This window comes from Oncorhynchus mykiss, chromosome 19, assembly GCF_013265735.2.
Source record: "Oncorhynchus mykiss isolate Arlee chromosome 19, USDA_OmykA_1.1, whole genome shotgun sequence".
NCBI lineage: Eukaryota > Metazoa > Chordata > Actinopteri > Salmoniformes > Salmonidae > Oncorhynchus > Oncorhynchus mykiss.
The window spans coordinates 19,517,047-19,543,376 of record NC_048583.1 but is presented as its reverse complement, the minus strand read 5'-3'; the positions used below and the strand labels follow the sequence as shown (position 1 = coordinate 19,543,376).

At 43.6% G+C, this 26,330-nt stretch overlaps 2 protein-coding genes across 2 annotated transcripts; both read left to right on the top strand.

Annotated features, from left to right (window-relative positions):
• Positions 1-8,166: 8,166 nt before the first annotated feature.
• On the top strand, positions 8,167-18,271 carry LOC110498562 (mucin-2-like). The gene is made up of 7 exons (XM_036955485.1): positions 8,167-8,308; positions 11,257-11,303; positions 11,510-11,566; positions 13,927-16,064; positions 16,189-16,274; positions 16,519-16,803; positions 18,043-18,271. The coding sequence occupies exons 2-7, from the start codon at positions 11,270-11,272 to the stop codon at positions 18,269-18,271; spliced, it is 2,829 nt and encodes a 942-aa protein (XP_036811380.1). The 5' UTR covers positions 8,167-8,308; positions 11,257-11,269.
• Positions 18,272-19,106: 835 nt separating this feature from the next.
• On the top strand, positions 19,107-26,115 carry LOC110497535 (mucin-5AC-like). The gene is made up of 10 exons (XM_021573678.2): positions 19,107-19,949; positions 20,151-20,215; positions 20,415-20,569; positions 21,002-21,525; positions 21,708-21,772; positions 21,926-22,080; positions 22,174-22,919; positions 24,927-24,985; positions 25,086-25,219; positions 25,346-26,115. The coding sequence occupies exons 4-10, from the start codon at positions 21,052-21,054 to the stop codon at positions 25,447-25,449; spliced, it is 1,737 nt and encodes a 578-aa protein (XP_021429353.2). The 5' UTR covers positions 19,107-19,949; positions 20,151-20,215; positions 20,415-20,569; positions 21,002-21,051; the 3' UTR covers positions 25,450-26,115.
• Positions 26,116-26,330: the final 215 nt, after the last annotated feature.

Here is a 26,330-nt window from a genome sequence, read left to right as displayed (position 1 = left end):
AACTCTGACTGGTGTGTGGTCTATAACTGACATTAGACAGGTGGAAATTTGTCCTTTGGTCTGGAGTCCAAATTTGAGATTTTTGGTTCCAACCGCCGTGTCTTTGTGAGACACGGTGTGGTTGAACAGATGATCTCTGCATGTGTATTTCACACCGTAAAGCATGGAGGAGGCGGTGTTATCATGTGGGGGTGCTTTCCTGGTGACAATGTCTGTGATTTATTTAGAATTCAAGGCACACTTAACCAGCATGACTACCACATCATTCTGCAGCGATACGCCATCCCATCTGGTTTGGGCTTAGTGGGACTATCATTTGTTTTTCAACAGGACAATGACCCAACACACCTCCAGGCTGTGTTAAGGAGAGTGATGGAGTGCTGCATCAGATGACCTGGCCTCCTCAAATCACCCAACCTCAAATCATCAAATAAAATGTATTTATAAAGCATTTATAAAGCCTTTCAGCTGATATCTCAAAGTGCTGTACAGAAACACAGCCTAAAACCCCAAACAGCAAGCAAATGCAGGTGTAGAAGCATGGTGGCTAGGAAAAACTCCCTAGAAAGGCCAGAACCTTGGAAGAAGGGGGCAACCCAGACAGGAAGATCACGTCAGTGACTCAACCCACTCAAGTGACGAACCCCTCCTTGGGACGGCATGGAAGAGCACCAGTAAGCCAGTGACTCAGCCCCTGTAATAGGGTTAGAGGCAGAGAATCCCAGTGGAAAGAGGGGAACCGGCCAGGCAGAGACCGCAAGGGCGGTTCATTGCTGCAGTGCCTTTCCGTTCACCTTCACACTCCTGGGCCAGACTACACTCAATCATAGGACCTACTGAAGAGATGAATCTTCAATAAAGACTTAAAGGTTGAGGCAGAGTCTGCATCTCTCACATGGGTAGGCAGACCATTCCATAAAAATGTAGCTTTATAGGAGAAAGCCCTGCCTCCAGCTGTTTGCTTAGAAATTCTAGGGACAGTTAGGAGGCCTGCGTCTTGTACGTGTAGGTATGTACGACAGGACCAAATCGGAAAGATAGGTAGGAGCAAGCCCATGTAATGCTTTGTAGGTTAGCAGTAAAACCTTGACATCAGCCCTTGCCTTAACAGGAGGCCAGTGTAGAGAGGCTAGCACTGGAGTAATATGATCAAATATTTTGGTTCTAGTCAAGAATCTAGCAGCCGTGTTTAACACTAACTGAAGTTTATTTAGTGTTTAATCCGGGTAGCCGGGAAAGTAGAGCATTGCAGTAGTTTAACCTAGAAGTGACAAAAGCATGGAGTAATTGTTCTGCATTATTTTTGGACAGAAAGTTTCAGATTTTTGCAATGTTACGTAGATGGAAAAAAGCTGTCCTTGAAACAGTCTTGATATGTTCATCAAAAGAGAGATCAGGGTCCAGAGAAACGCTAAGGTCCTTCACAGCTCTATTTGAGACGACTGTACAACCATCATGATTAATTGTCAGATTCAACAGAAGATCTCTTTGTTTCTTGGGACCGAGAACAAGCATCTCTGATTTGTCCGAGTTTAAAAGTCGAAAGTTTGCAGCCATCCACATCCGCCATCCAGACCTCAACCCAATTGAGATGCTTTGGGATGAGTCGGACCACAGAGTGAATGAAAATCAGCCAACAAGTGTTCATCATATGTGGGAACTCCTTCAAGACTTTTGGAAAAGCATTCCAGGCAAAGCTGGTTGAGAGAATGCCAATAGTGTGCAAAGCTTCACTAAAATAATAGTGAAGAATCTAAAATCTAAAATATGTTTTGATTTGTTTAACACTTTTTTGGTTGCTACATGATTCCATATGTTACAGTTTTTCTCAGTCGCTTTGGTGCATTTCTTAGATTAAAAGTCCAATTCTTGATACTACTTGTACAAATTCCAAATCATCTAGTCACTTGTGCACATCATTAAAGCAAGTTCTTATTCCTTTGAACAAATTGCAATTGATAATGTACAAGTGTCAGCTTTTTTCCACATTATCAATTGCTCATGTCATGTTGATCAAAATATAGTAGATGGTTCTCTGTTGAATAGTCTTACCCCTCAAAACATCTAGGCATTAGTTCCTTGCATAAGCCATTACATGCAAAATTGTTGAACTATTTGTCATAAACTGCATGGTTTTACACATTTCTATTAGACCTTTTGTACAAAAACGTGATTTGATGAATTGTGCAGGTGAAATTGACCCTCACTCATGAAGGAATGTAAAGTGTTAGTTCAACCAACAATCAACCAGTTGTCTAAATTGCTCAAAGGTGCATCCCATGAAGAATCAATTGGCAAGCATATATAGACAGACCACAACACCGAGTTGCAATTTTCCAATAATGGATGGACCAGGAAACGAACAGGGTCAACAGCCAAGAGGAGGAAGAAGAGGAGCAAGGATGCATGGTGGAAGGCAAAACAGAGGAAGAGGCAGAAGAGGACACAGGCGCATATCTGATGACATAAGGGCCACTATTGTAGACCATGTTGTCAATCATGGCCTTACAATGGCTGAGGCGGGTCGAAGGGTGCAGCCGAATATTGGGAGATCAACCGTGTCCTCAATAGTTCAAACGTTTCGAAGAGAGAACAGGTATGTCCACCAATGTTACTGCATACTTCCTACAATGCTTCATATTACAGTAGTCCTCTTGTATTTCACAGAATAAAAATAGATGGACGGACGGGTGGACAGTCACATACAGAGACGGACGGACGGACAGACAGAAAGATCAACATCTTACAGTGCCTTCATTGGAATTTTTCACTGAGCTGCACAACCTTCTCCACATGTTCAGTGAAAGACATTGTCCTGATCCAGACAATTCTGTCTATTCACTCCTCAGCAAGGGAGAAATATGGGCCATTTGCTCGAGGCAAAGAAGACTTGGCATATGGTTTCAGGTTACAGAAATTCCTACCATAAAATGTCATGTACCCTGTCAATCCTGATTTAGCTAACATGTATCCTCAGAAAGCAATTCTGTCGATACATACAGTACGTACTGTATGTGTTGTCCTAGACCTAGAATATTCTTTCGCATTTTTGTGCTGTGAGCGTCATTAGTTCCGTTACCTTTACATCTTTTGCATATTTGGAATGCCTTGCACTATCTGACCGATCATCTCAGTTCATTAGCCGGAGCTCTTTTTCACAGAGTGCACATTCCCCAACAAACCTCCCACTGAGTGACAGAAAGACCAGTTTAGGTTGGGCTGTCTGAAAGGGTCAGAGAGGACACAAGAACAAAAGCAGTCACTCATCACAGGCGGCAGTCACTAGGGACTTGAGTCCAAAATTAGATTCATATTCATGTACCTGCACATTCTTGATTGATGCCTCAACACCTAAACAGCAATAAAAATGTATGAAAGGTCAAACATGTGAGTGCAGCTGATGGAGACAGAGGACAGCTGCTACGACCGGATAAGAAGTTCAACCTGTTCTGGCCATCCTCCCTTTACTGCTACACACGTTACTACTCAATGATCTATTGTTGTATTGGTTGTAATGTTGCAATGTTTTATTTCAAGGGTGGCCAACCATCCTCCTAGTGAGCTACTGGGTGTGCAGGCTTTTGTTCCAGCCCTCCTCTGACACAGCACATTCTACAAATCAAGCTGCTCAGCAGGACCTTGATAAGCAGACTAGGGTGTTTTTCAGGGCTGGATCAGAAGCCTGCATACCCAGTAGCGCTTCAGATGGATGGTTGACCACGTATTTTACACAGTAAAGTTGTCCGTAGAGCTCTGAGACAGGATTGTGTCGAGGCACAGATCTAGGGAAGGGTACCAAAAAATGCATGCAGCACTGAAGGTCCCCAAGAACACAGTGGCCTCCATCGTTCTTAAATGAAAGAAGTTTGGAACCACCAAGATTCTTCCTAGAGCTGGCCGCCCGGCCAAACTGAGCAATCGGGGGAGAATGGCCTTGCTCAGAGAGGTGACCAAGAACCTGATGGTCACTGTGACAGAGCTCTAGTGTTCCTCTCTGAAGATGGGAGAGCCTTCCAGAATGACAACCATTGCTGCAGCACTCCACCAATCAGGCCTTTATGGTAGAGTGGCCAGACAGAAGCCACTCCTCAGTAAAAGGCACATGACAACCCACTTAGAGTTTTCCAAAAGGCAGCTAAAGGACTCAGACCATGAGAAACACGATTCTCTGGTCAGATGAAACAAAGATTGAATTCTTTGGCCTGAATGCCCCGCGTCATGTCTGGAGGAAACCTGGCACCATCCTTACGGTGAAGCATGGTGGTGGCAGCATCATGCAGTGGGGATGTTTTCCAGCTGCAGGGACTGGGAGACTAGTCAGGATCGAGGCAAAGATGAACGAAGTACAAATCAAATCAAATCAAATTTGATCCCCAGAGAAATTTGATCCCCAGAGAGATGCTTGATGAAAACCTGCTCCAGAGTGCTCAGGACCTCAGACTGGGGCGAAGGTTCACTGTCCAACAGGACCGTAAGCACATGGCCAAGATAACGCAGGAGTGACTTCGGGACAAGTCTCAATGTCCTTGAAAGGCCAATGCTGTAATCGCTGACAAAGGTGCTTCAACAAGTATTGAGTAAATAGTCTGAATACTATTTCAGTTTCTTTTCTTCTAAAAAACTTTTCGGGGGGTCTGAATACTTTCCAAAGGTGCTTTACACCTGGTTTCTTGTGGTATACAGCTGCCACACAATTTTTCTCATACCACAAAAAGTACCACATAATGTAGTACCACCAAATTACCACACACAAAAACATAAAATAATCACAAATTCCTGTGCTAAAATGTCCCAAAATACACACAATGGCTTGATATCAGAAGAATACCACAGAACAGGTACCACCTGAATAGCCCAGACAACATTAAGACTACCACTGGAGAAGTACCACAGGAATACCTGACTGTATGTGGTAAAATTATCACAGGATTACCGCAATACATTTTTGTAAGGGATGTCAACACATAAATCTGGTATTTGTTTAAAAATAAATAAAAAATAAAGGTTGAATATAATATGTTTAGCCTCATACACAGTGCCTTGCGAAAGTATTCGGCCCCCTTGAACTTTGCGACCTTTTGCCACATTTCAGGCTTCAAACATAAAGATATAAAACTGTATTTTTTGTGAAGAATCAACAACAAGTGGGACACAATCATGAAGTGAAACGACATTTATTGGATATTTCAAACTTTTTTAACAAATCAAAAACTGAAAAATTGGGCGTGCAAAATTATTCAGCCCCTTTACTTTCAGTGCAGCAAACTCTCTCCAGAAGTTCAGTGAGGATCTCTGAATGATCCAATGTTGACCTAAATGACTAATGATGATAAATACAATCCACCTGTGTGTAATCAAGTCTCCGTATAAATGCACCTGCACTGTGATAGTCTCAGAGGTCCGTTAAAAGCACAGAGAGCATCATGAAGAACAAGGAACACACCAGGCAGGTCCGAGATACTGTTGTGAAGAAGTTTAAAGCCGGATTAGGATACAAAAAGATTTCCCAAGCTTTAAACATCCCAAGGAGCACTGTGCAAGCGATAATATTGAAATGGAAGGAGTATCAGACCACTGCAAATCTACCAAGACCTGACCGTCCCTCTAAACTTTCAGCTCATACAAGGAGAAGACTGATCAGAGATGCAGCCAAGAGGCCCATGATCACTCTGGATGAACTGCAGAGATCTACAGCTGAGGTGGGAGACTCTGTCCATAGGACAACAATCAGTCGTATATTGCACAAATCTGGCCTTTATGGAAGAGTGGCAAGAAGAAAGCCATTTCTTAAAGATATCCATAAAAAGTGTCGTTTAAAGTTTGCCACAAGCCACCTGGGAGACACACCAAACATGTGGAAGAAGGTGCTCTGGTCAGATGAAACCAAAATGTAACTTTTTGGCAACAATGCAAAACGTTATGTTTGGCGTAAAAGCAACACAGCTCATCACCCTGAACACACCATCCCCACTGTCAAACATGGTGGTGGCAGGATCATGGTTTGGGCCTGCTTTTCTTCAGCAGGGACAGGGAAGATGGTTAAAATTGATGGGAAGATGGATGGAGCCAAATACAGGACCATTCTGGAAGAAAACCTGATGGAGTCTGCAAAAGACCTGAGACTGGGACGGAGATTTGTCTTCCAACAAGACAATGATCCAAAACATAAAACAAAATCTACAATGGAATGGTTCAAAAATAAACATATCCAGGTGTTAGAATGGCCAAGTCAAAGTCCAGACCTGAATCCAATCGAGAATCTGTGGAAAGAACTGAAAACTGCTGTTCACAAATGCTCTCCCTCCAACCTCACTAAGCTCGAGCTGTTTTGCAAGGAGGAATGGGAAAAAATTTCAGTCACTCGATGTGCAAAACTGATAGACATACCCCAAGCGACTTACAGCTGTAATCGCAGCAAAAGGTGGTGCTACAAAGTATTAACTTAAGGGGGCTGAATAATTTTGCCAGCCCAATTTTTCAGTTTTTGATTTGTTAAAAAAGTTTGAAATATCCAATAAATGTAGTTCCACTTCATGATTGTGTCCCACTTGTTGTTGATTCTTCACAAAAAAATACAGTTTTATATCTTTATGTTTGAAGCCTGAAATGTGGCAAAAGGTCGCAAAGTTCAAGGGGGCCGAATACTTTCGCAAGGCACTGTACATTGCTAGCTCAACAATATATAGCTAGCTCAACATTATGTAAACAATGTCTGATTTGAGCTATTCTCTGCTTCAGATGTACAATGACAAGGGGTGCACTGTCTCCCCCCCCCCCCATCCAGTGATGCCATCATACTTTCGGCATATAGCATGCCATACGATAAGCCGCAAAATTAGTCCTGAGAGAGAGTGACAATCAAACAAACAGATTGGAGAGCTTATAACTGGACCAAAGGCAATGTTCATTTTAGAATACAACACAGAAACACAGACAAATTAGAGACACATCACCCCTTTAAAATGTATTAAATTGATATTTTCTGTCTCTGGCTGACACACAATACGCCATAACGTCAAACTGGAATAATTTTTTTACCAAAATTGTCCAAATTAAGAAAAAATGAAAAGTTGAAATGTATTCAACCCCTTTGTTATGGCAAGCCTAAAGTTCAGGCTTGCAGTAAAAAAGAGTTTCAGCCTTGATTTTTGAAAAACTAGCTAGAATTTGTAGTTTTTCTAGGTGGCTCCCATTTTGGCTGTGGTATTGTGGCGGGCATGGATGAGGGCGCGCACTTCGTTGATTATCTCCGGTAATGAACATACAATTCTCCGTCTTAAATTTGATCGTTTATTTACATATTATGGTACCTGAGGATTGATTAGGAACGTTGTTTGACTTGTTTGGATGAAGTTTATTGGTAACTTTTGGGATTCATTTGTATGCATTTTGAACGAGGGAAACCGGTGGTTTACTGAATCAAGCACGCCAAATAGACTGACTTTTTTGGGATATAAAGAAGGACTTTATCGAACAAAACAACCATTTGTTATGTAGCTGGGACCCTTGGGATTGCAAACAGAGGAAGATCTTCAAAGGTAAGTGATTTAATTTATCGCTATTTCTGACTTTCGTGAAGCTTCTGCTTGTTTGGATAATGTTTGTAATGCTTTTTTATGCGGGACGCTGTCCTCAGATAATTGCATGGTGTGCTTTTGCCATAAAACCTTTTTGAAATCTGACAAAGCTAAATGATACAGACCACAATGTTGTATGGAATGAGTAGTTTGTTTGCCCCCTAACTCTGGTATGTACACAGTGTTGTACCCTTGTTATTTTTTTCTTCATACATCAACTTTTTTTTTAAAGGGATTTCTAATCTTTTAAAATAATGGTCCACCCCAGAGATTTTTTTTAGCTATTGAACGTTTAAACCACAATAACCAGCATGTTGTTGAAATGTGTAAGCTAAAAATTATACTTGATGAGAAGGGTTGAGGTCTGAGCAGGAGGAATGAGGAAGTTCCTCATATTTATTATGTTTCATCATCGCCACTGCATCTCTACCTGGATTATAGGTAGGCTACCCAGTGGATATGCTTTTTGACAGGCATGAATGATGCTCAGCAATAGCAGCTGCCAAACAAGTCCTGCAAGTCTGAACAACCTAGCCTATAAATGGGTTAGAACCTCAATGGGTTGGACAAATTTCAAGTGCCATTCTTTGCCATCTTCCCAGAAGTTGTTCATCTTCAGTTCACAGAAAGCGAGGAGGATACGTTCTTTGTACATCATTTCTCATTTCATTAAGCTACAATCTGCAGGTCCTAGCTGACAACGTCTCGGATATAGGACGATTTATTCTCAGGTAAAATACTGCTGCAGTGAATTTGAGGGCCATGATTGCTTGTTCAAATTTCAAAGCATTTTATCTTCATGTTTCAAGACCCTGTAGACTTACCTTTGCAATTGAAAGCTGGCACATCTGCACCATCTGTTATTAACGGGTCATCTTCCAAAGACAACATAGCCAATTCATCCTGATGTACTTGTGGCAATTAAAGGCATGGTTGCATCTACAGGGTAAACCCATGTTTGACAGGATATTTGAATAGCGGGGCACAAAGATGTTGATATAGCCATTATTTCTCAAACCTCTCCTTCGGGGACGCCTGAACTGGTTTGATGATTAGTTGACAAATTAAATCAAGTGTGCAAGCTCTGGAATAAAGCAAACATATAGAGAGGCTAGGAGAGGTTTGAGAACCACTTATAGGCTATGGAATATTTGTGGTTTAATTGATATTTGGAATAACATCTGCAGTCATCTTTGACGTATTTCCTGTTGGTCAAACACATATTTCAGAAAACGTCCTTAATTGGGTCATAAAAGTATGTTTACATGCACACTAATCATTTGATAATAAACTGATTATGGAAATATACTGAACAAAAAGAAATGCAACATGCAACAATTTTCAAAGATTTTACTGAGTTACAGTTCATATGAGGAAATCAGTCAATTGAAATGAATTCAATTGGCCCTAATCTATGGATTTCACATGACTGGGAATACAGATATGCATATGTTGGTTACAGATACCTTGAAAAAAATAGATATCACAATGGGCCTCAGGATCTCGTTGCGGTATTTTTGTGCATACAAATTGCTAATCGATAAAATGTAATTGTGTTCGTTGTCCGTAGTTTATGCCTGCCTGCCCATACCATAACCCCACCGCCACCATGGAGCACTCTGTTCACAATGTTGGCATCAGCAAACCGCTCGGCCACACAACACCTTACACATGATCTGCCAAATTCTCTAAAACGACGTTGGAGGTGGCTTATGGTAGATAAATTAACATAAAATGATCTGCCAACAGCTCTGGTGTACATTCCTGCAGTCAGCATGCCAATTACATGCTAACTCAAAACTTGAGACATCAGTTTCATTGTGTTGTGTGACAAAACTGCACATTTTAGAGTGCCATTCTATTGTCTCCAGCACAAGGCGCTCCTGCTGTTTAATCAGCGTCTTGATAAGCCACAACTGTCAGGTGGATGGGTTATTTTGGCAAAGGAGAAATGCTAACTAACAGGGATGTAAACAATTTGTGCTCAAAATTTGAGAGAAATAATATCTTTGTGCGTCTGGAACATTTCTGGGATCTTTTATTTCAGCTCATGAAGCATGGGACCAACACTTTACATGTTGCATTTATATTTTTGTTCACTGCAGTATGGAAATAGTGATTTAAACACTTTACTTTGCTTAATCGGAATATCAGATTTCAAGGCAAGACCCAGATGCAGACCGTGTCGAAGTAACAATGTTCATTACAGCAACAGGGGCAAAGGTACAGGACAGTAGGCAGGCTCAGGGTCAGGTCAGGCAGAGGTCAGTAATCCAGAGGTGGGGCAAAGGTACAGGACGGCAGTCAGGGGCAGGGGCAGGCAGAGTGGTCAGGCGGGTGGGTACAGGGTCAGGACAGGCAAGTGTCAAAAACCAGGAGGACGAGAAAAGAGAGACTGGGGAAAAGCAGGAGCTGACACAAAAACGCTGGTTGGTTTTACAAACAAGACAAAAAGGCAACAGATAAACAGAGAACACAGGTAAAAACACACAGGGGATAATGGGGAAGATGGGCAACACCTGGAGGGGGGTGGAGACAATCACAAAGACAGGTGAAACAGATCAGGGTGTGACACTGTGTAAGGTCAAAATCGAATGATTTTATGGAAACTGTAGTGCGCTTCCACTATTTTGAGCCACCCTTTCCTCAACAGCCTCCTGTGCATCTTGAAGTAGTTTTCACATACTTATTTTATATGTCCCTGAACTCAGAATTTTAAAAGATAGAATGTTTAATTTGATTGATCATTTTCTCCATTCATCAAAAGTCTTATCACGTAGAGAGAGAGAGAAAGAGAGAGAGAGAGAGAGAGAGAGAGAGAGAGAGAGAGAGAGAGAGAGAGAGAGAGAGAGAGATTTGGCATTATCACGTATCTTCTCAAGACTGGTTCTGTGAGCTTTGTTCGAATGCCACACTATTCCCCCCAACAGATTTTAATGTGGCTATAAAATGGGTCTCATCTTTCAGCAGCACTGGGTGTTTGAAAGTGCAGTTATAGATGGCAAGAGAGATGGACCTAAAGCATTTCTGTTTCGGCCTCCTTTGCAGTTCTAGTCTCTTATGCGTTTTAAAGAGTATTTTAAATGTAGGAGTTGTAACAGCGTTCAGGACACCCACTGAGATAGGATCTTCAAAGATTACACAGTAACAAAGAATTGGAATGCTCAGGTTTGGATGTTATGTTTTGAAGTTCTGATCTGGCTGGATAAACTCATCGCTGTGTGTGTATATTACTGTCAGTAAAATACCAACCTATGGTTTGTCAATTGTAGTCAGCAGGAATTCTCTGTTGGAGTTTTGAGCTGTCACCCTTAGGTGTTGGGTCCCGGTGGTAATCCTTGAAGTCACAGATCCCTGCTTCATAACATTTAGAATTGCAAAATGCAGTTATCAACAAATCTACATAATTACTAATTTGTTTGGCTGCAAAGGCCAAACATATCTAATATTTGAATTTCAAGCCTTGCTTACATTTGTATACAAACACATATATATCTGTATTATGCATGGGAATACTTTGGAATAGATTTCCAAAATTAAAATCACTTGGAGCTGATTTGCTGGTATTTTTACAGTGTTATCTTCAACAATAAAATGTAATGGAGCAGAAAGTCCTTCAATAAGGGTTAATGTCATTTAAGATTTGATGTGCGTGGATTGATGTTGTACACCTCAACAGGGACGTGACGGATATGGAACCTCTGACGATTCTCCTTCTGCTAGCAGGTAATACACTGTGTGTGGGTAGTTGTGTGTGCATACATCAGTGTGTGTGTTTTGTGTGTGTGGGTGGGTGGGTGGGTGGTTGTGTGTGGGTATGTTCCTCAGGGGTTAAACCTCACAGGTTAAAATAGCTATTTGCTCATGAGGGGTTGCACAGCCACCTTTTACCACTATCGTTGGAAATAGTTCTGACTTTCTTTTTCTAACAGGACTAGTAGGGAAGACATCAGCAACGACCACAAGTGTTTGGGACAAAACAACAATTGGTAATGTACCTGTATATGTATCAACATTCCAACTACTTCAACACAATCCATTGCAAGGAAACCCCAATTGATAAATGTGACCACACCATATGCAGTCAAAAATCCCTGCTTCCTAACATTTAGAATTGCAAAATGCAGTTATTATTAACAAAGCTACCGAACAATGCCTCAAAGAGATGCTACCAAGTGGTTAGGATAAACGTAGAAAACGAAGCCACACAAAAAAACAAGCCTGCATTCAATTCATTGCCACTTGCGGGTGGTGTGATTTCAGGCTGAGTGCCACCAGATACCAACAGTACGTAAACACTTGGACAAAATAGTTGGTAGCTGGAGTACTTGTCTTATCTTTGCATGCAAAATTTACTTTGGATCCCACTTCACAATAAGTGTCCCGAATACCTTTACATGGTAGTTACATACAGTAAATTTGTAAAGTATTAAGACCCCTTGACCTTTTCCACATTTTGTTACGTTACAGCCTTATTCTAAAATTGTTTTTTTAATCATCAATCTACACACAATACCCCATAATGACAAAGCAAAAACAGGTTTTTAGAAATTTTTGCAAATTTAGTAAAATAAATGCAAAACTGATGTATTCAGACCATTTACTCAGTACTTTGTTGAAGCACCTTTGGCAGCAATTACAGCCTTGACTCTTCTAGGGTATGACACTACAAGCTTGGCACATATGTATTTGGGGAGTTTCTCCCATTCTTCCTTGTTGAGCGGCCTTTCAGATTATGTCGATATAGGACTCGTTTTAATGTGGATATAGATACTTTTGTACCTGTTTCCTCCAGCATCTTTACAAGGTCCTTTACTGTTGTTCTGGGATTGATTTGCACTTTTCGCACCAAAGTGCGTTCATCCCTAGGAGACAGAACACGTCTCTTCCCGAGCGGTATGACGGCTGCGTGGTCCCATGGTGTTTATACTTGCGTACTATTGTTTGTACAGATGAACTTGGTACCTTCAGGCGTTTGTAAATTGCTCCCAAGGATGACTCAGACTTGTGGAGGTCTAACATTTTATTTCTGAGGTCTTTGCTGATTTAATTTGATTTTCCCATGATGTCAAGCAAAGAGGCACTGAGTTTGAAAGCCTTGAAATACATCCACAGGTACACCTCCAATTGACTCAAATGATGTCAATTAGCCTATCAGAAGCTTCTAAAGCCATGACATCATTTTCTGGAATTTTCCAAGCTGTTTAAAGGCACAGTCAACTTAGTGTATGTAAACTTCTGACCTACTGGAATTACAGTGAATTGTAAGTGATACAGTGAATTATAAGTGAAATAATCTGTCTGTATACAATTGTTGGAAAAATTATTTGTGTCATGCACGAAGTAGATGTCCTAACCGACTTGTCAAAACTATAGCTGGTTAACAAAAACATTTGTGGAGTGGTTGAAAAACAAGTTTTAATGACTCAGCGTATGTAAACTTCCGACTTCAACTGTAGGTATTCCTCTTTTCCAGATGGGATAGGGCAGTGTGCAGTGTGATGGCGATTGCATCGTCTGTGGACCTATTGGGGTGGAATGCAAATTGGAGTGGGTCTAGGGTCCAGGTAGGGTGGAGGTGATATGATCCTTGACTAGTCTCTCAAAGCACTTCATGATGACAGAAGTGAGTGCTACGGGGCGATAGTCATTCAGCTCAGTTACCTTTGCCTTCTTGGATACAGGAACAATGGTGGCCATCTTGAAGCATGTGGGGACAGCAGACTGGGATAGGGAGAGATTGAATATGTCCGTAAACACACCAGCAAGCTCGTCTGCGCATGCTCTGAGGACACAACTAAGGATGCCGTCAGGGCCGGCAGCCTTGCGACTGTTAACACGTTCAAATGTCTTACTCACGTCGACCACAGAGAAGGATAGCCCACAGTCCTTTGTAGTGGGCCATGTCGGTGGCACTGTATTAGCAACCACTGTGGCTTCAGCAGTAAATACTGTTTCATTTCCCACTAAGCGGGTATTTAACAATATCAGCTCAGTCCCTGAGCCCAGTGCTGTGGCAGCCATGATGGTAGAGGCAGTTTCAAGCAACAGCTCTAATTTCTCTCTCCCAATGAGCACAGACTCCATTGTGGCTACAAGTAGGACTCAAATATTATTTGCACTTGTTGTTCATTACAGATTCACTGGTACTACTTTGTTATAATACATCATTTAATTATAGCTTGCATACGCAAGGGATGGTTAATTCAATGCTCTGCAATTCTATTAAAATAGATCACAATGTGGGAGGTGTGATACGGTCCCAAAGAGGGAGCTGAGGTGGAGTAGGTCATTTCCATTGAACTATGCAGCCTTGAGTTGATAATCGGTCTTTTATTTTTTACCATAGCTGTTTCTACATCAACCTCAGATGCGGCTAAAACAACTACAGCCGTCTCCACAGCTCCCACAACAGCCCCAGCTACTTCCAAAACAACCACATCAGCTCTCACAACGACCATAACTGTTGCTCCATCTATAACAGATGCGACAAAATCAACTACAGACATCCTCACAACAACCACAGATGCTCTTACAACAACTACAGCCATCCCCACAACAACCATAGCAGCTCCCACAACAACCACAGCAGCTCTCACAACAACCACGGCTGCTGCAACATCAACAACCAGCCCCACAACATCCACGGCTGTTGCAACATCAACAACCATCCCCACAACAACCACAGATGCTCTTACAACAACGACAGCCATCCCCACAACAACCCCAGCTTCTCCCACAACAACACCAGCAGCTCCCATAACAACCACAGCTTCTTCCCCAACATCCACAGCTGCTCCCACAACAACCACAACTGCTTCCACAACGACCAGAGCTGATTCCATAACAACCACAGCATCACCAATGACAACTACAGCTGCAGGTACAACAACTACAGCTGCACCCACAACAACCACTGTAGCTCACACAACAACCACAGCTGCAGTTACCACAACCTCAGCTGCTACGACAACAATAGCAGATCCCACAACAACCACATCTGCTCCCACAACAACCCCAGCTGCTCCCACAACAACAGCAGCACCAACGTCAACTACAGCTGAATCTACAACAACAACAGCTGCACCCACAACAACCACTGCAGCTCACACAACAACCACAACTGCTCCCACAACAACTACAGCTGCACCCACAACAACAGCAGCACCAACGTCAACTACAGCTGGATCTACAACAACAACAGCTGCACCCACAACAACCACTGCAGCTCACACAACAACCCCAGCTGTTCCCACAACAACAATAGCAGATCCCACAACAACCATAACTGCTCCCACAACAACCATAACTGCTCCGACAACAACCCCAGCTGCTCCCACAACAACAGCAGCACCAACGACAACTACAGCTGCGGCTACAACAACAACAGCTGCACCCACAACAACCACTGCAGCTCACACAACAACCACAGCTGAAGTTATCACAAACACAGCTGCTGCTACGACAACAATAGCAGATCCCACAACAACCATAGCTTCTTCCCCAACAACCGTAGCTGCTCCCACATCAACTACAGCTGCACACACAACAACCACTGTAGCTCACACAACATCCACAGCTGCAGTTACCACAACCACAGCTGCTACGACAACAATAGCAGATCCCACAACAATCACAACTGCTCCCACAACAACAGCAGCACCAACGACAACTACAGATGTGGCTACAACAACTACAGCTGCACCCACAACAACCACTGTAGCTCACACAACAACCACAGCTGCAGCTACGTCAACAATAGCAGATCCCACAACAACCACAACTGCTCCCACAACAACCCCAGCTGCTCCCACAACAACAGCAGCACCAACGTCAACTACAGCTGAATCTACAACAACAACAGCTGCACCCACAACAACCACTGCAGCTCACACAACAACCACAACTGCTCCCACAACAACCCCAGCTGTTCCCACAACAACAATAGCAGATCCCACAACAACCACAACTGCTCCCACAACAACCCCAGCTGCTCCCACAACAACAGCAGCACCAATGTCAACTACAGCTGAATCTACAACAACAACAGCTGCACCCACAACAACCACTGCAGCTCACACAACAACCACAGCTGCAGTTCTCACAACCACAGCTGCTGCTACGTCAACAATAGCAGATCCCACAAAAACCACAACTGCTCCCACAACAACCCCAGCTGCACCCACAACAACAATAGCAGATCCCACAACAACCACAACTGCTCCCACAACAACCCCAGCTGCTCCCACAACAACAGCAGCACCAACGTCAACTACAGCTGAATCTACAACAACAACAGCTGCACCCACAACAACCACTGCAGCTCACACAACAACCACAACTGCTCCCACAACAACCCCAGCTGTTCCCACAACAACAATAGCAGATCCCACAACAACCACAACTGCTCCCACAACAACCCCAGCTGCTCCCACAACAACAGCAGCACCAACGTCAACTATAGCTGAATCTACAACAACAACAGCTGCACCCACAACAACCACTGCAGCTCACACAACAACCACAACTGCTCCCACAACAACCCCAGCTGTTCCCACAACAACAATAGCAGATCCCACAACAACCACAACTGCTCCCACAACAACCCCAGCTGCTCCCACAACAACAGCAGCACCAACGACAACTACAGCTGCGGCTACAACAGCAACAGCTGCACCCACAACAACCACTGCTGCAGTTATCACAACCACAGCTGCTGCTACGACAACAATAGCAGATCCCACAACAACCATAGCTTCTTCCCCAACAACCGTAGCTGCTCCCACATCAACTACAGCTGCTCCCACAACAACCACGGCTGCTGAAACATCAACAGCCATCCACACAACATCCACGGCTGCTGCAACAACCACAGCCATCCCCACAACAACTACAGCCATCCCCACAACAACCCCAGCTGCTCCCACAACAACCACATCAGGTCTCACAACAACCACAGCCATCCCCACAACAACCACGGCTGCTGCAACATCAACAACCATCGCCACAACATCCACGACTGCTGCAACATCAAAAATCATCCCCATAACAACCACAGATTCTCTTACAACAACCACAGCCATCCTCACAACAGCTACAGCCATCCCCACAACAACCCAAGCAACTCCCACAACAACCAGAGCAGCTCTCACAACAACCACAGCATCTCTCACAACATCCACGGCTGCTGCAACATCAACAACCGTCCCCACAACAACCACAGATGGTCTTGCAACAACCACAGCCAACCCCACAACAACTACAGCCATCCCCACAACAACACCAGCTGCTCCCACAACAACCACAGCAGCTCTCACAACAACCACAGCCATCCCCACAACAACTCCAACTTCTCCCACAACAACCATAGCAGCTCACATAACAACCACAGGTTCTTCCCCAACATCCACAACTGCTCCCACAACAACCACAGCTGCAGTTCCCACAACCACAGCTGCTTCCACAACGACCAAAGCTGATTCCATAATAACCACAGCATCACCAATGACAACTACAGCTGCAGGTACAACAACTACAGCTGCACCCACAACAACCACTGTAGCTCACACAACAACCACAACTGCAGTTACCACAACCACAGCTGCTAAGACAACAATAGCAGATCCCACAACAACCACAACTGCTCCCACAACAACCCCAGCTGCTCCCACAACAACAGCAGCACCAACGACAACTACAGATGCGGCTACGACAACTACAGCTGCACCCACAACAACCACTGCAGCTCACACAACAACCACAGCTGCAGTTATCACGACCACAGCTGCTGCTACGACAACAATAGCAGATCCCACAACAACCACAACTTCTCCCACAACAACCCCAGCTGCTCCCACAACAACAGCAGCACCAACGACAACTACAGCTGCGGCTACAACAACAACAGCTGCACCCACAACAACCACTGCAGCTCACACAACAACCACAGCTGCAGTTATCACAACAACAGCTGCTGCTACGACAACAATAGCAGATCCCACAACAACCATAGCTTCTTCCCCAACAACCTTAGCTGCTCCCACATCATCTACAGCTGATCCCACAACAACCACGGCTGCTGCAACATCAACAACCATCCCCACAACATCCACGGCTGCTGCAACATCAACAACCATTCCCACAACAACCACAGATGCTCTTACAACAACCACAGCCATCCCCACAACAACTACAGCCATCCCCACAACAACTACAGCCATTCCCACAACAACTACAGCAGCTCTCACAACAACCACAGCCATCCCCACAACAACTACAGCCATTCCCACAACAACCACAGCAGCTCTCACAACAACCACAGCCATCCCTACAACATCCACGACTGCTGCAATATCAACAACCATCCCCACAACAACCACAGATGCTCTTACAACAACCACAGCCATCCCCACAACAACTACAGCCATCCCCACAACAACCCCAGCTGCTCCCACAACAACCACAGCAGCTCTCACAACAACCACAGCCATCCCCACAACAACCACGGCTGCTGCAACATCAACAACCATCCCCACAACATCCACGGCTGCTGCAACATCAACAACCATCCCCACAACAACCCCATCTTCTCCCACAACAACCACAGCAGCTCCCATAACAACCACAGCTTCTTCCCCAACATCCACAGCTGCTCCCACAACAACCACAACTGCTTCCACAACGACCAGAGCTGATTCCATAATAACCACAGCATCACCAATGACAACTACAGCTGCAGGTACAACAACTACAGTTGCAGGTACAACAACCACTGTAGCTCACACAACAACCACAGCTGCAGTTACCACAACCACAGCTGCTACGACAACAATAGCAGATCCCACAACAACCACATCTGTTTTCACAACAAATACACCTGCTCCCACAACATCAGCAGCACCAACGACAACTACAGCTGCGGCTACAACAACTACAGCTGCACCCACAACAAACACTGCAGCTCACACAACAACCACAGCTGCAGTTACCACAACCACAGCTGCTGCTACGACAACAATAGCAGATCCCACAACAACGACAACTGCTCCCACAACAACCCCAGCTGCTCCCACAACAACAGCAGCACCAACGACAACTACAGATGTGGCTACAACAACAACAGCTGCACCCACAACAACCACAGCCATCCCCACAACAACCCCAGCTTCTCCCACAACAACCACAGCAGCTCCCATAACAACTACAGCTTCTTCCCCAACATCCACAGCTGCTCCCACAACAACCACAACTGCTTCCACAACGACCAGAGCTGATTCCATAATAACCACAGCATCACCAATGACAACTACAGCTGCAGGTACAACAACTACAGCTGCACCCACAACAACCACTGTAGCTCACACAACAACCACAGCTGCAGTTACCACAACCACAGCTGCTACGACAACAATAGCAGATCCCACAACAACCACATCTGTTTTCACAACAACTACAGCTGCACCCACAACAACCACTGCAGCTCACACAACAACCACAGCTGCAGTTACCACAACCACAGCTGCTGCTACAACAACAATAGCAGATCCCACAACAACCACAACTGCTTCCACAACAACCCCAGCTGCTCCCACAACAACAGCAGCAGCACCAACGACAACTACAGCTGCGGCTACAACAACAACAGCTGCACCCACAACAACCACTGCAGCTCACACAACAACCACTGCTGCAGTTATCACAACCACAGCTGCTGCTACTACAACAATAGCAGATCCCACAACAACCATAGCTTCTTCCCCAACAACCACAGCTGCTCCCACAACAACCGTAGCTGCTCCGACATCAACCACAACTGCTCCCACAACGACCAGAGCTGATTCCATAACAACAGCAGCAGCACCAACGACAACTACAGCTGCGGCTACAACAACTACAGCTGCATCCTCAACAACCACTGTAGCTCACACAACAACCACAGCTGAAGTTACCACAACTGCTGCCACGACAACAATAGCAGATCCCACAACAACCACAGCTGCTCCCTTAACAACCACTGCTGCTCGTATAACAACTGCAACTACACCCACAACAACCATATCTTCTCCCACAACAACCACATTTGCCCCCATAGCAACAGCAGCTGCTGCAATAACAACCACAGTTGCATCAACAACAACCACAGCCATCCTCACCACAACCACAGCCGCTCCCACAACAACCACAGCTGCTGCTACGCCAACTACAGCTGCTCCAGCAACAACCACAGCTGCTCTGATCAAAGCTACCACAACACCGGCACCTCCACCACCGGAGGTGAAGTTGGAGTTCAAATTAGAGCAAAACTTCACGGCAGACTTGAATAATACATCTTCAGCAGAGTTCCATGCATTAGCAACCATTGTGGCTACAGCGGTAATTTCAGTTTTATATTCTTTAAAAAAAAAATACTGTTCATATTTAGTAGTACTTTCTGTCAGGTTCATAAAGAGGGATATTATCCCCCAAATAAGTTTTCATATTTGCCATTATGTCAGACACTTTCCCTCAAATTGTGCATGTCAACATTTAAGTTTTCGAGATAAATTGCTAAAATTGGTTATATTACATTTACAGTTGGACACAGTTTACCAAAACAAATATGGATCCCGTTTCAATCGCACAGAGGTCCTAGGTTTCAGGTAGGTAGTTATTCTTGAGTTTGTATTTTTACTTAGGGCCATTCTTGGAATTAATTTTAAGATAGACATTGTATTCATCAATTATTTTTACGGTAAATTATTAATTTGTGTAAGTGTTCATAATTGTCATAGCATTTAAATATGAATCTGATTTACTGACGGTATCATATTAATTGTTTTTCATTTGGTTGGTTTCCAGTGAAGGTTCGGTTGTGGTAGACGCTAAGCTGATATTTAACAATGCCAGCTCAGTCCCTGAGTCCAGTGCGGTGGTCACAACTTTGACAGAGAGTGTCTCAAGCAACAGCTCTAATTTTTCTCTCCCATTGAACACAGCTTCTATCACAGCAACAAGTATGACACCTTCATTTTCTAAATTCTGAACTCTTAGTAACTCAATATTTCCCTGCACTCTCTCTACCTCATGTTCGTAAAATACCAAGTTATCATACAGCTGCACTTCTTTATATGTCTGCATTTTACTTTTCTATGTTTCATTATATTATATTAATTATATTGATCTGGTCTCTATATCACTTAACTGTTCAACATTATAAGCACATTATGACAACTGACACAAATTCCTGTAAACAATTGTTGATTGGATATTAAAGCCATCTATTCTATCTTTTCATGTTCCAATATAATTCTGATAGTTAACAATGATCAGATGTTGTTGAAGCTGTGTGCAATGCTTAATGTTTTATAGAAGACCTATTTTCTTTGAGACCAGTACATCTTCTATTATACGTACATCATGACGTCTGATGATTTGCTGTCTTCCAGGAGTTGTTTCAACCCCAGCTCCAACTACTACTTCTACTCCGGTTCCTCCAATGTCAACAGTGTATATGGTCGTGCACGCAACGTCCGCCCCTTTGAACATGTCAATGCAGCACATTACAGGGAATGCAACTTCGGCCCCCTCAAACGTGTCAACTACAAACACGGTAGTTGACACGGTACTCAACACAACAGCCCCTGCAACGAACGCAGTAGTCAATGCAACGGCACCTCCAACTACTCCAGTAGTCAATGCAACAGCTCCTCCAACTACCACAGTAGTAAATGCTACTGTAGCTCCAACCGCTCCGGTAACCAATTTGACCGAAACACCAAATATCCCAGTACCAACTATCCAAGTACCAACTACCCAAGTGCCAACTACAAAGACAGCCCCAGCAACAGAGGAGCCATTGACCAGCCCTCAACTGTCACTGCAGTTCAGCCTGACATCTAACTTTACTAGCTCTCTGAGCAACAGCAGTTCACCAGAGTTCCTGGCATTGGCTAAACAAGTGTCTACACAGGTAACTTACATTTGATTTCATTTTACCAAAGATAGTGCCCTTAGTTTTCTTGAAAGGCGCTTCAGAAAATCATAACCATGATTATCGTTGTCATAATTCATCATATGGCATCTTGATACCAGCCACACATGGTTGAATTGTTAATATAATATAACTTTTAATTCTGTATCCACTTTTTTCAGCTGGATAACTTGTTCAAGGCTGAATTTGGAGCCAGATTTATTCAAACTGTTGTCAATAGATTCCGGTGGGTACATGATTATAATTTGAATGACTTTGAAACAGTGTGGATGAAGAAAAATAACATTTCTATGAATATTGTTATTTAGTATGCCTTGGGACGGGTTCTTACTGAAGTAACGCTTTCAAAAGATATTTTTAAAAAACATATTATTTTCAGGTCAGGATCAATTGTGGTGGAGTCTACGTTGATATTCAACAACATCAGCTCAGTGCCTAACACTAGCCTGTCAGCACAAACTTTACAAACTGCCATTACTTCCAACACCTCTGGCCTGACCTTGCCTGTTAATTCATCGTCCATTGTGGTCACGCGTAAGACAATTCACCAACACATCACTTTACTTTTTCTCATACACTACTTTATTGCAATATGTAAACATTTCATTGAATGTTGCAATTTTGCAGGCACTACTACAATGACTACTGCAGCTCCAACCGCAGCAACCACCACCGTTGCAGCAAGTGCTGCTCCAACTGCAGCAAGTGCTGCTCCAACTGCAGCCACTGCTGCTCCAACTGCAGCAAGTGCTGCTCCAACAGCAGCCACTGCTGCTCCAACTGCAGCAAGTGCTGCTCCAACAGCAGCCACTGCTGCTCCAACTGCAGCAAGTGCTGCTCCAACTGCAGCCACTGCTGCTCCAACTGCAGCCACTGCTGCTCCAACTGCAGCCACTGCTGCTCCAACAGCAGCCACTGCTGCTCCAACAGCAGCCACTGCTGCTCCAACTGCAGCCACTGCTGCTCCAACTGCAGCCACTGCTGCTCCAACAGCAGCCACTGCTGCTCCAACAGCAGCCACTGCTGCTCCAACTGCAGCCACTGCTGCTCCAACTGCAGCCACTGCTGCTCCAACTGCAGCCACTGCTGCTCCAACTGCAGCCACTGCTGCTCCAACTGCAGCCACTGCTGCTCCAACTGCAGCCACTGCTGCTCCAACTGCAGCTGTCACCACGCCACCCCCAACAGTGGCCACCACCACCAACGCTGCTCCGGCGGCAGCCACCACCACTGCTGTCGCATCAACTGATCCCCCATCTTCTAGTGAAGGAACCCTGAGTCTTCGGTTTAGCCTCAACCAGATGTTCACCTCAGATCTTGCCAACTCGTCCTCTTCAGCATTCAAGGCTCTGGCTGGCACAGTGGTCTCGGAGGTAAGTATCCAGAGCCCTTTTCATCAATATACACCACACCAGAGAGACTAGATATGAGTGGGTATCCTATTGTTAGATAGAACCAAAGATTATTCAGTATGAATATATCGTACTCTGGGACCTCCCCATCCAGACTTTTTTACGGTCTTCTTAGTGGACATGAACCCTTGTGCCTGCCTAACAGCTGCTATGGGCAACAGCGAGTGCAATGCGCACAACATGGGAAACATTTACAGTTTTGCATGTCAGTAATCAAGTCTTCAAGGTACATAACTTTTAAAATGCAGAAATACATCCAGAATTTTCTCGCCAATTTTGTGGTATCAAATTGGTAGTTACAGTCTTGTCCCATCACTGCAACTTCCGTATGGACTCGGGAGAGGCGAAGGTCGAGAGCCGTGCGTCCTCCGAAACACGACATAGCCAAACCGCACTGCTTCTTGACACAATGCCCTATTAACCCGAAACCGGCCGCACCAATGTGTCGGAGGAAACACCATACACCTGGCAACCCTGTCAGCGTGCGCGATGGGACAAGGACATCCTGGCCGGCCAATCCCTCCCCTATCCCGGACGACGCTGGGCCAATTGTGCGTTGCCAAATGTTTTATTTATTTTTTACCTTTATTTAACTAGGCAAGTCAGTGGGCTCCCCTGCATTTTTTCAACATTTTGTTAAAAATTGCGCAACATTTCAACGTCCTGCTACTCATGCCAGGAATATAGTATATGCATATGATTAGTATGTGTGGATAGAAAACACTCTGAAGTTTCTAAAACTGGTTAAATCATGTCTGTGACTATAACAGAACGTGAACAGCAAGCGAAATCCCAAGAAAAACCTGGTCACAAAAAAAGAAAAGGATTCATCCGCCAGTCTCTGAATTGTCTATGGCAAGAGAAAATAGATGGCGACGAGTTGACAGTTCCTACAGCTTCCACACGATGTCGCCAGTACTGTCAATTTCAATGGTTTTAATCCTGGGTGGAATGAGAAATAGGCCCTTCCTGTCATCCAGTACACAGGAAGAGTTTTATGGGAGAGAGACAATGGACGATGATTTCAAGAGTAGCTGCTATTGAATACAGATCGCCCCGTGATCAATTTGATCGATTATTAACGTTTACAAATACCTAAAGTTGGGTTACAAAAGTAGTTTGAAGTGTTTTGTCAAAGTTTATAGGCAACTTTTTTAATTTAAAAAAATGACGTTGCGTTTTGGAACGGTGCTTTTCCATGGATCAGACGGGCTGTATAAATGGACATTTTGGGTATACATGGACGGATTTAATCGGGAAAAAGACCCAATTGTGATGTTTATGGGACATATGCCAACAAAGAAGCTCGTCAAAGCTTTTTCTGCGTTTTGTGTAGCGCCGGCTACGCTAATTATTTTGTTTACGTCCCCTTCAGGTATTTCGGGGTGTTGCATGCTATCAGATAATAGCTTCTCATGCTTTCGCCGAAAAGCATTTTAAAAATCTGACATGTTGGCTAGATTCACAACGAGTGTAGCTTTAATTCAGTACCCTGCATGTGTGTTTTAATGAAAGTTTGAGTTTTATCGAGTACTATTAGCATTTGGCACTTCCATTTCCTGTTGACTAGGTGGGACGCTAGCGTCTCACATGGCTCTAAGAGGTTTTAAGAACAAATTCTTATTTTCAATGACGGCCTAGGAACAGTGGGTTAACTGCCTGTTCAGGGGCAGAACAACAGACCTTGTCAGCAGAACAACAGACCTTGTCAGCTCAGGGGTTTGAACTTGCAACCTTCCGGTTACTAGTCCAACGCTCTAACCACTAGGCTACCCTGCTGCCCTAAATTTGGCTCCTGGTTACGGCCGGCTGTGACAGAGCCTGGACTCGAACCAGGATCTCTAGTGGCACAGCGCCTTAGACAACTGCGCCACTCAGGAGGCCCAGCACTGTGAGTTCTGGCCCTGTTTACATTTTTACGCGAATGATGTTAAGCTTTGCTAATCGTATTTAAATCTTTCAATGCAGGTGAACAAGATTTTTGTTAACACCCTAAGCTTCAATCGTTCCATTGTCAACTCATTCAAGTAAGTATGAATTCTCATTACTGACTGACTGACTTAAAAACTTTGATGATGACAGCAATGATGATAATGATTTCTGTGGGTTGTCCATTTTCTTTCCTAGGAGTGGCTCCGTAGTTTCCAACATGACACTCGTGTTCAGTAACAAATATTCGGTTCCCAGTGCAAGCAGCGCACAGGCAACTTTCACCAGCAGTTCCACCTCCCTGAACATCCTACAGGGCAGCGTCAGTGTTGGTAAGTATTCATCGTCACCATACTACACATCTGTAAGAGCAAAGTCAACATTTGAACAGAAACATTAAAAGACATTCCCCTTTTATCATCCAGTGAACCATATCTTTATTGTTCCTACTTTTTCAGAGTCATCAGTCAATTCAGGAAGTGCTCCCCGACCCACTGCCTTCTGTCTGTCTGCCTTGCCTCTCACGTTGGCACTGCTAATGGTACAGTTGCTGGGTAACTAATAGCTTGTGTCATAGCTGCTGTGGCATTGGCTTGACCAATGAACTTGACCAATTTTGACCAATTTTCCAGCTCTCATAGAGACACCCTTAAGATGAATGACCTGCTTTGGCAGAAGAATGCACAATGGACTGTACCTGTGTTAATTACAAAATAAATATGTATTTCATGTACATACCCCCAAGTACACAAAAACAAAAACACACCTAAATGTACTTTTTGATGTCAAGTATAATATTTGTGACATTCCTTAAGAATTCGTGTTGTTTTTTTTCTGCTTATGAGTATTGATATTCATAGTATTGATAATTAAGGGATAAAACAAAGGTATGGATTTTTTTTGACAAACCAATGCTAAAATGTATGCAGCAAGGTAAAATGCCTATACCTTATCTTTCAAGTGACTATACTTATCCATATAGGCTCTCAAAGACATTACTTATTTATTTGGAGCTTGCACATGTTTTATCTGTTAGATTTATATGGAAAATAACTTAAAAAATGAGAACCTTTCCTGCAACATGAGACATCCAAATCCTATTGTATAATTTGTTTGCTTTTGTGTTGCCTTTTTAATTATGAACTGCTTGTAACTACTACATTTAACTACTACATTTAACTACTGCATTTAACTACTGCATTTAACTACTACATTTAACTACTGCATTTAACTACTACATTTAACTACTGCATTTAACTACTACATTTAACTACTGCATTTAACTACTGCATTTAACTACTGCATTTAACTACTACATTTAACTACTGCATTTAACTACTGCATTTAACTACTGCATTTAACTACTGCATTTAACTACTACATTTAACTACTACATTTAACTACTGCATTTAACTACTACATTTAACTACTGCATTTAACTAC

Excerpts from the sequence above, each read along its gene's own strand:
- LOC110498562 (XM_036955485.1), top strand. The coding sequence starts at position 11,270 with ATGGAACCTCTGACGATTCTCCTTCTGCTAGCAG. Across the intron at positions 11,567-13,926 it reads TTGGGACAAAACAACAATTG|CTGTTTCTACATCAACCTCA; the intron begins GTAATGTACCTG and ends TTTTTACCATAG. Across the intron at positions 16,804-18,042 it reads CCCCACAACAACCACAGATG|CAGCTCTCACAACAACCACA; the intron begins GTCTTGCAACAA and ends CAACAACCACAG.
- LOC110497535 (XM_021573678.2), top strand. The coding sequence starts at position 21,052 with ATGTCAACAGTGTATATGGTCGTGCACGCAACGTCCGCCCCTTTGAAC. Across the intron at positions 21,526-21,707 it reads CTAAACAAGTGTCTACACAG|CTGGATAACTTGTTCAAGGC; the intron begins GTAACTTACATT and ends CACTTTTTTCAG. Across the intron at positions 21,773-21,925 it reads ACTGTTGTCAATAGATTCCG|GTCAGGATCAATTGTGGTGG; the intron begins GTGGGTACATGA and ends TATTATTTTCAG.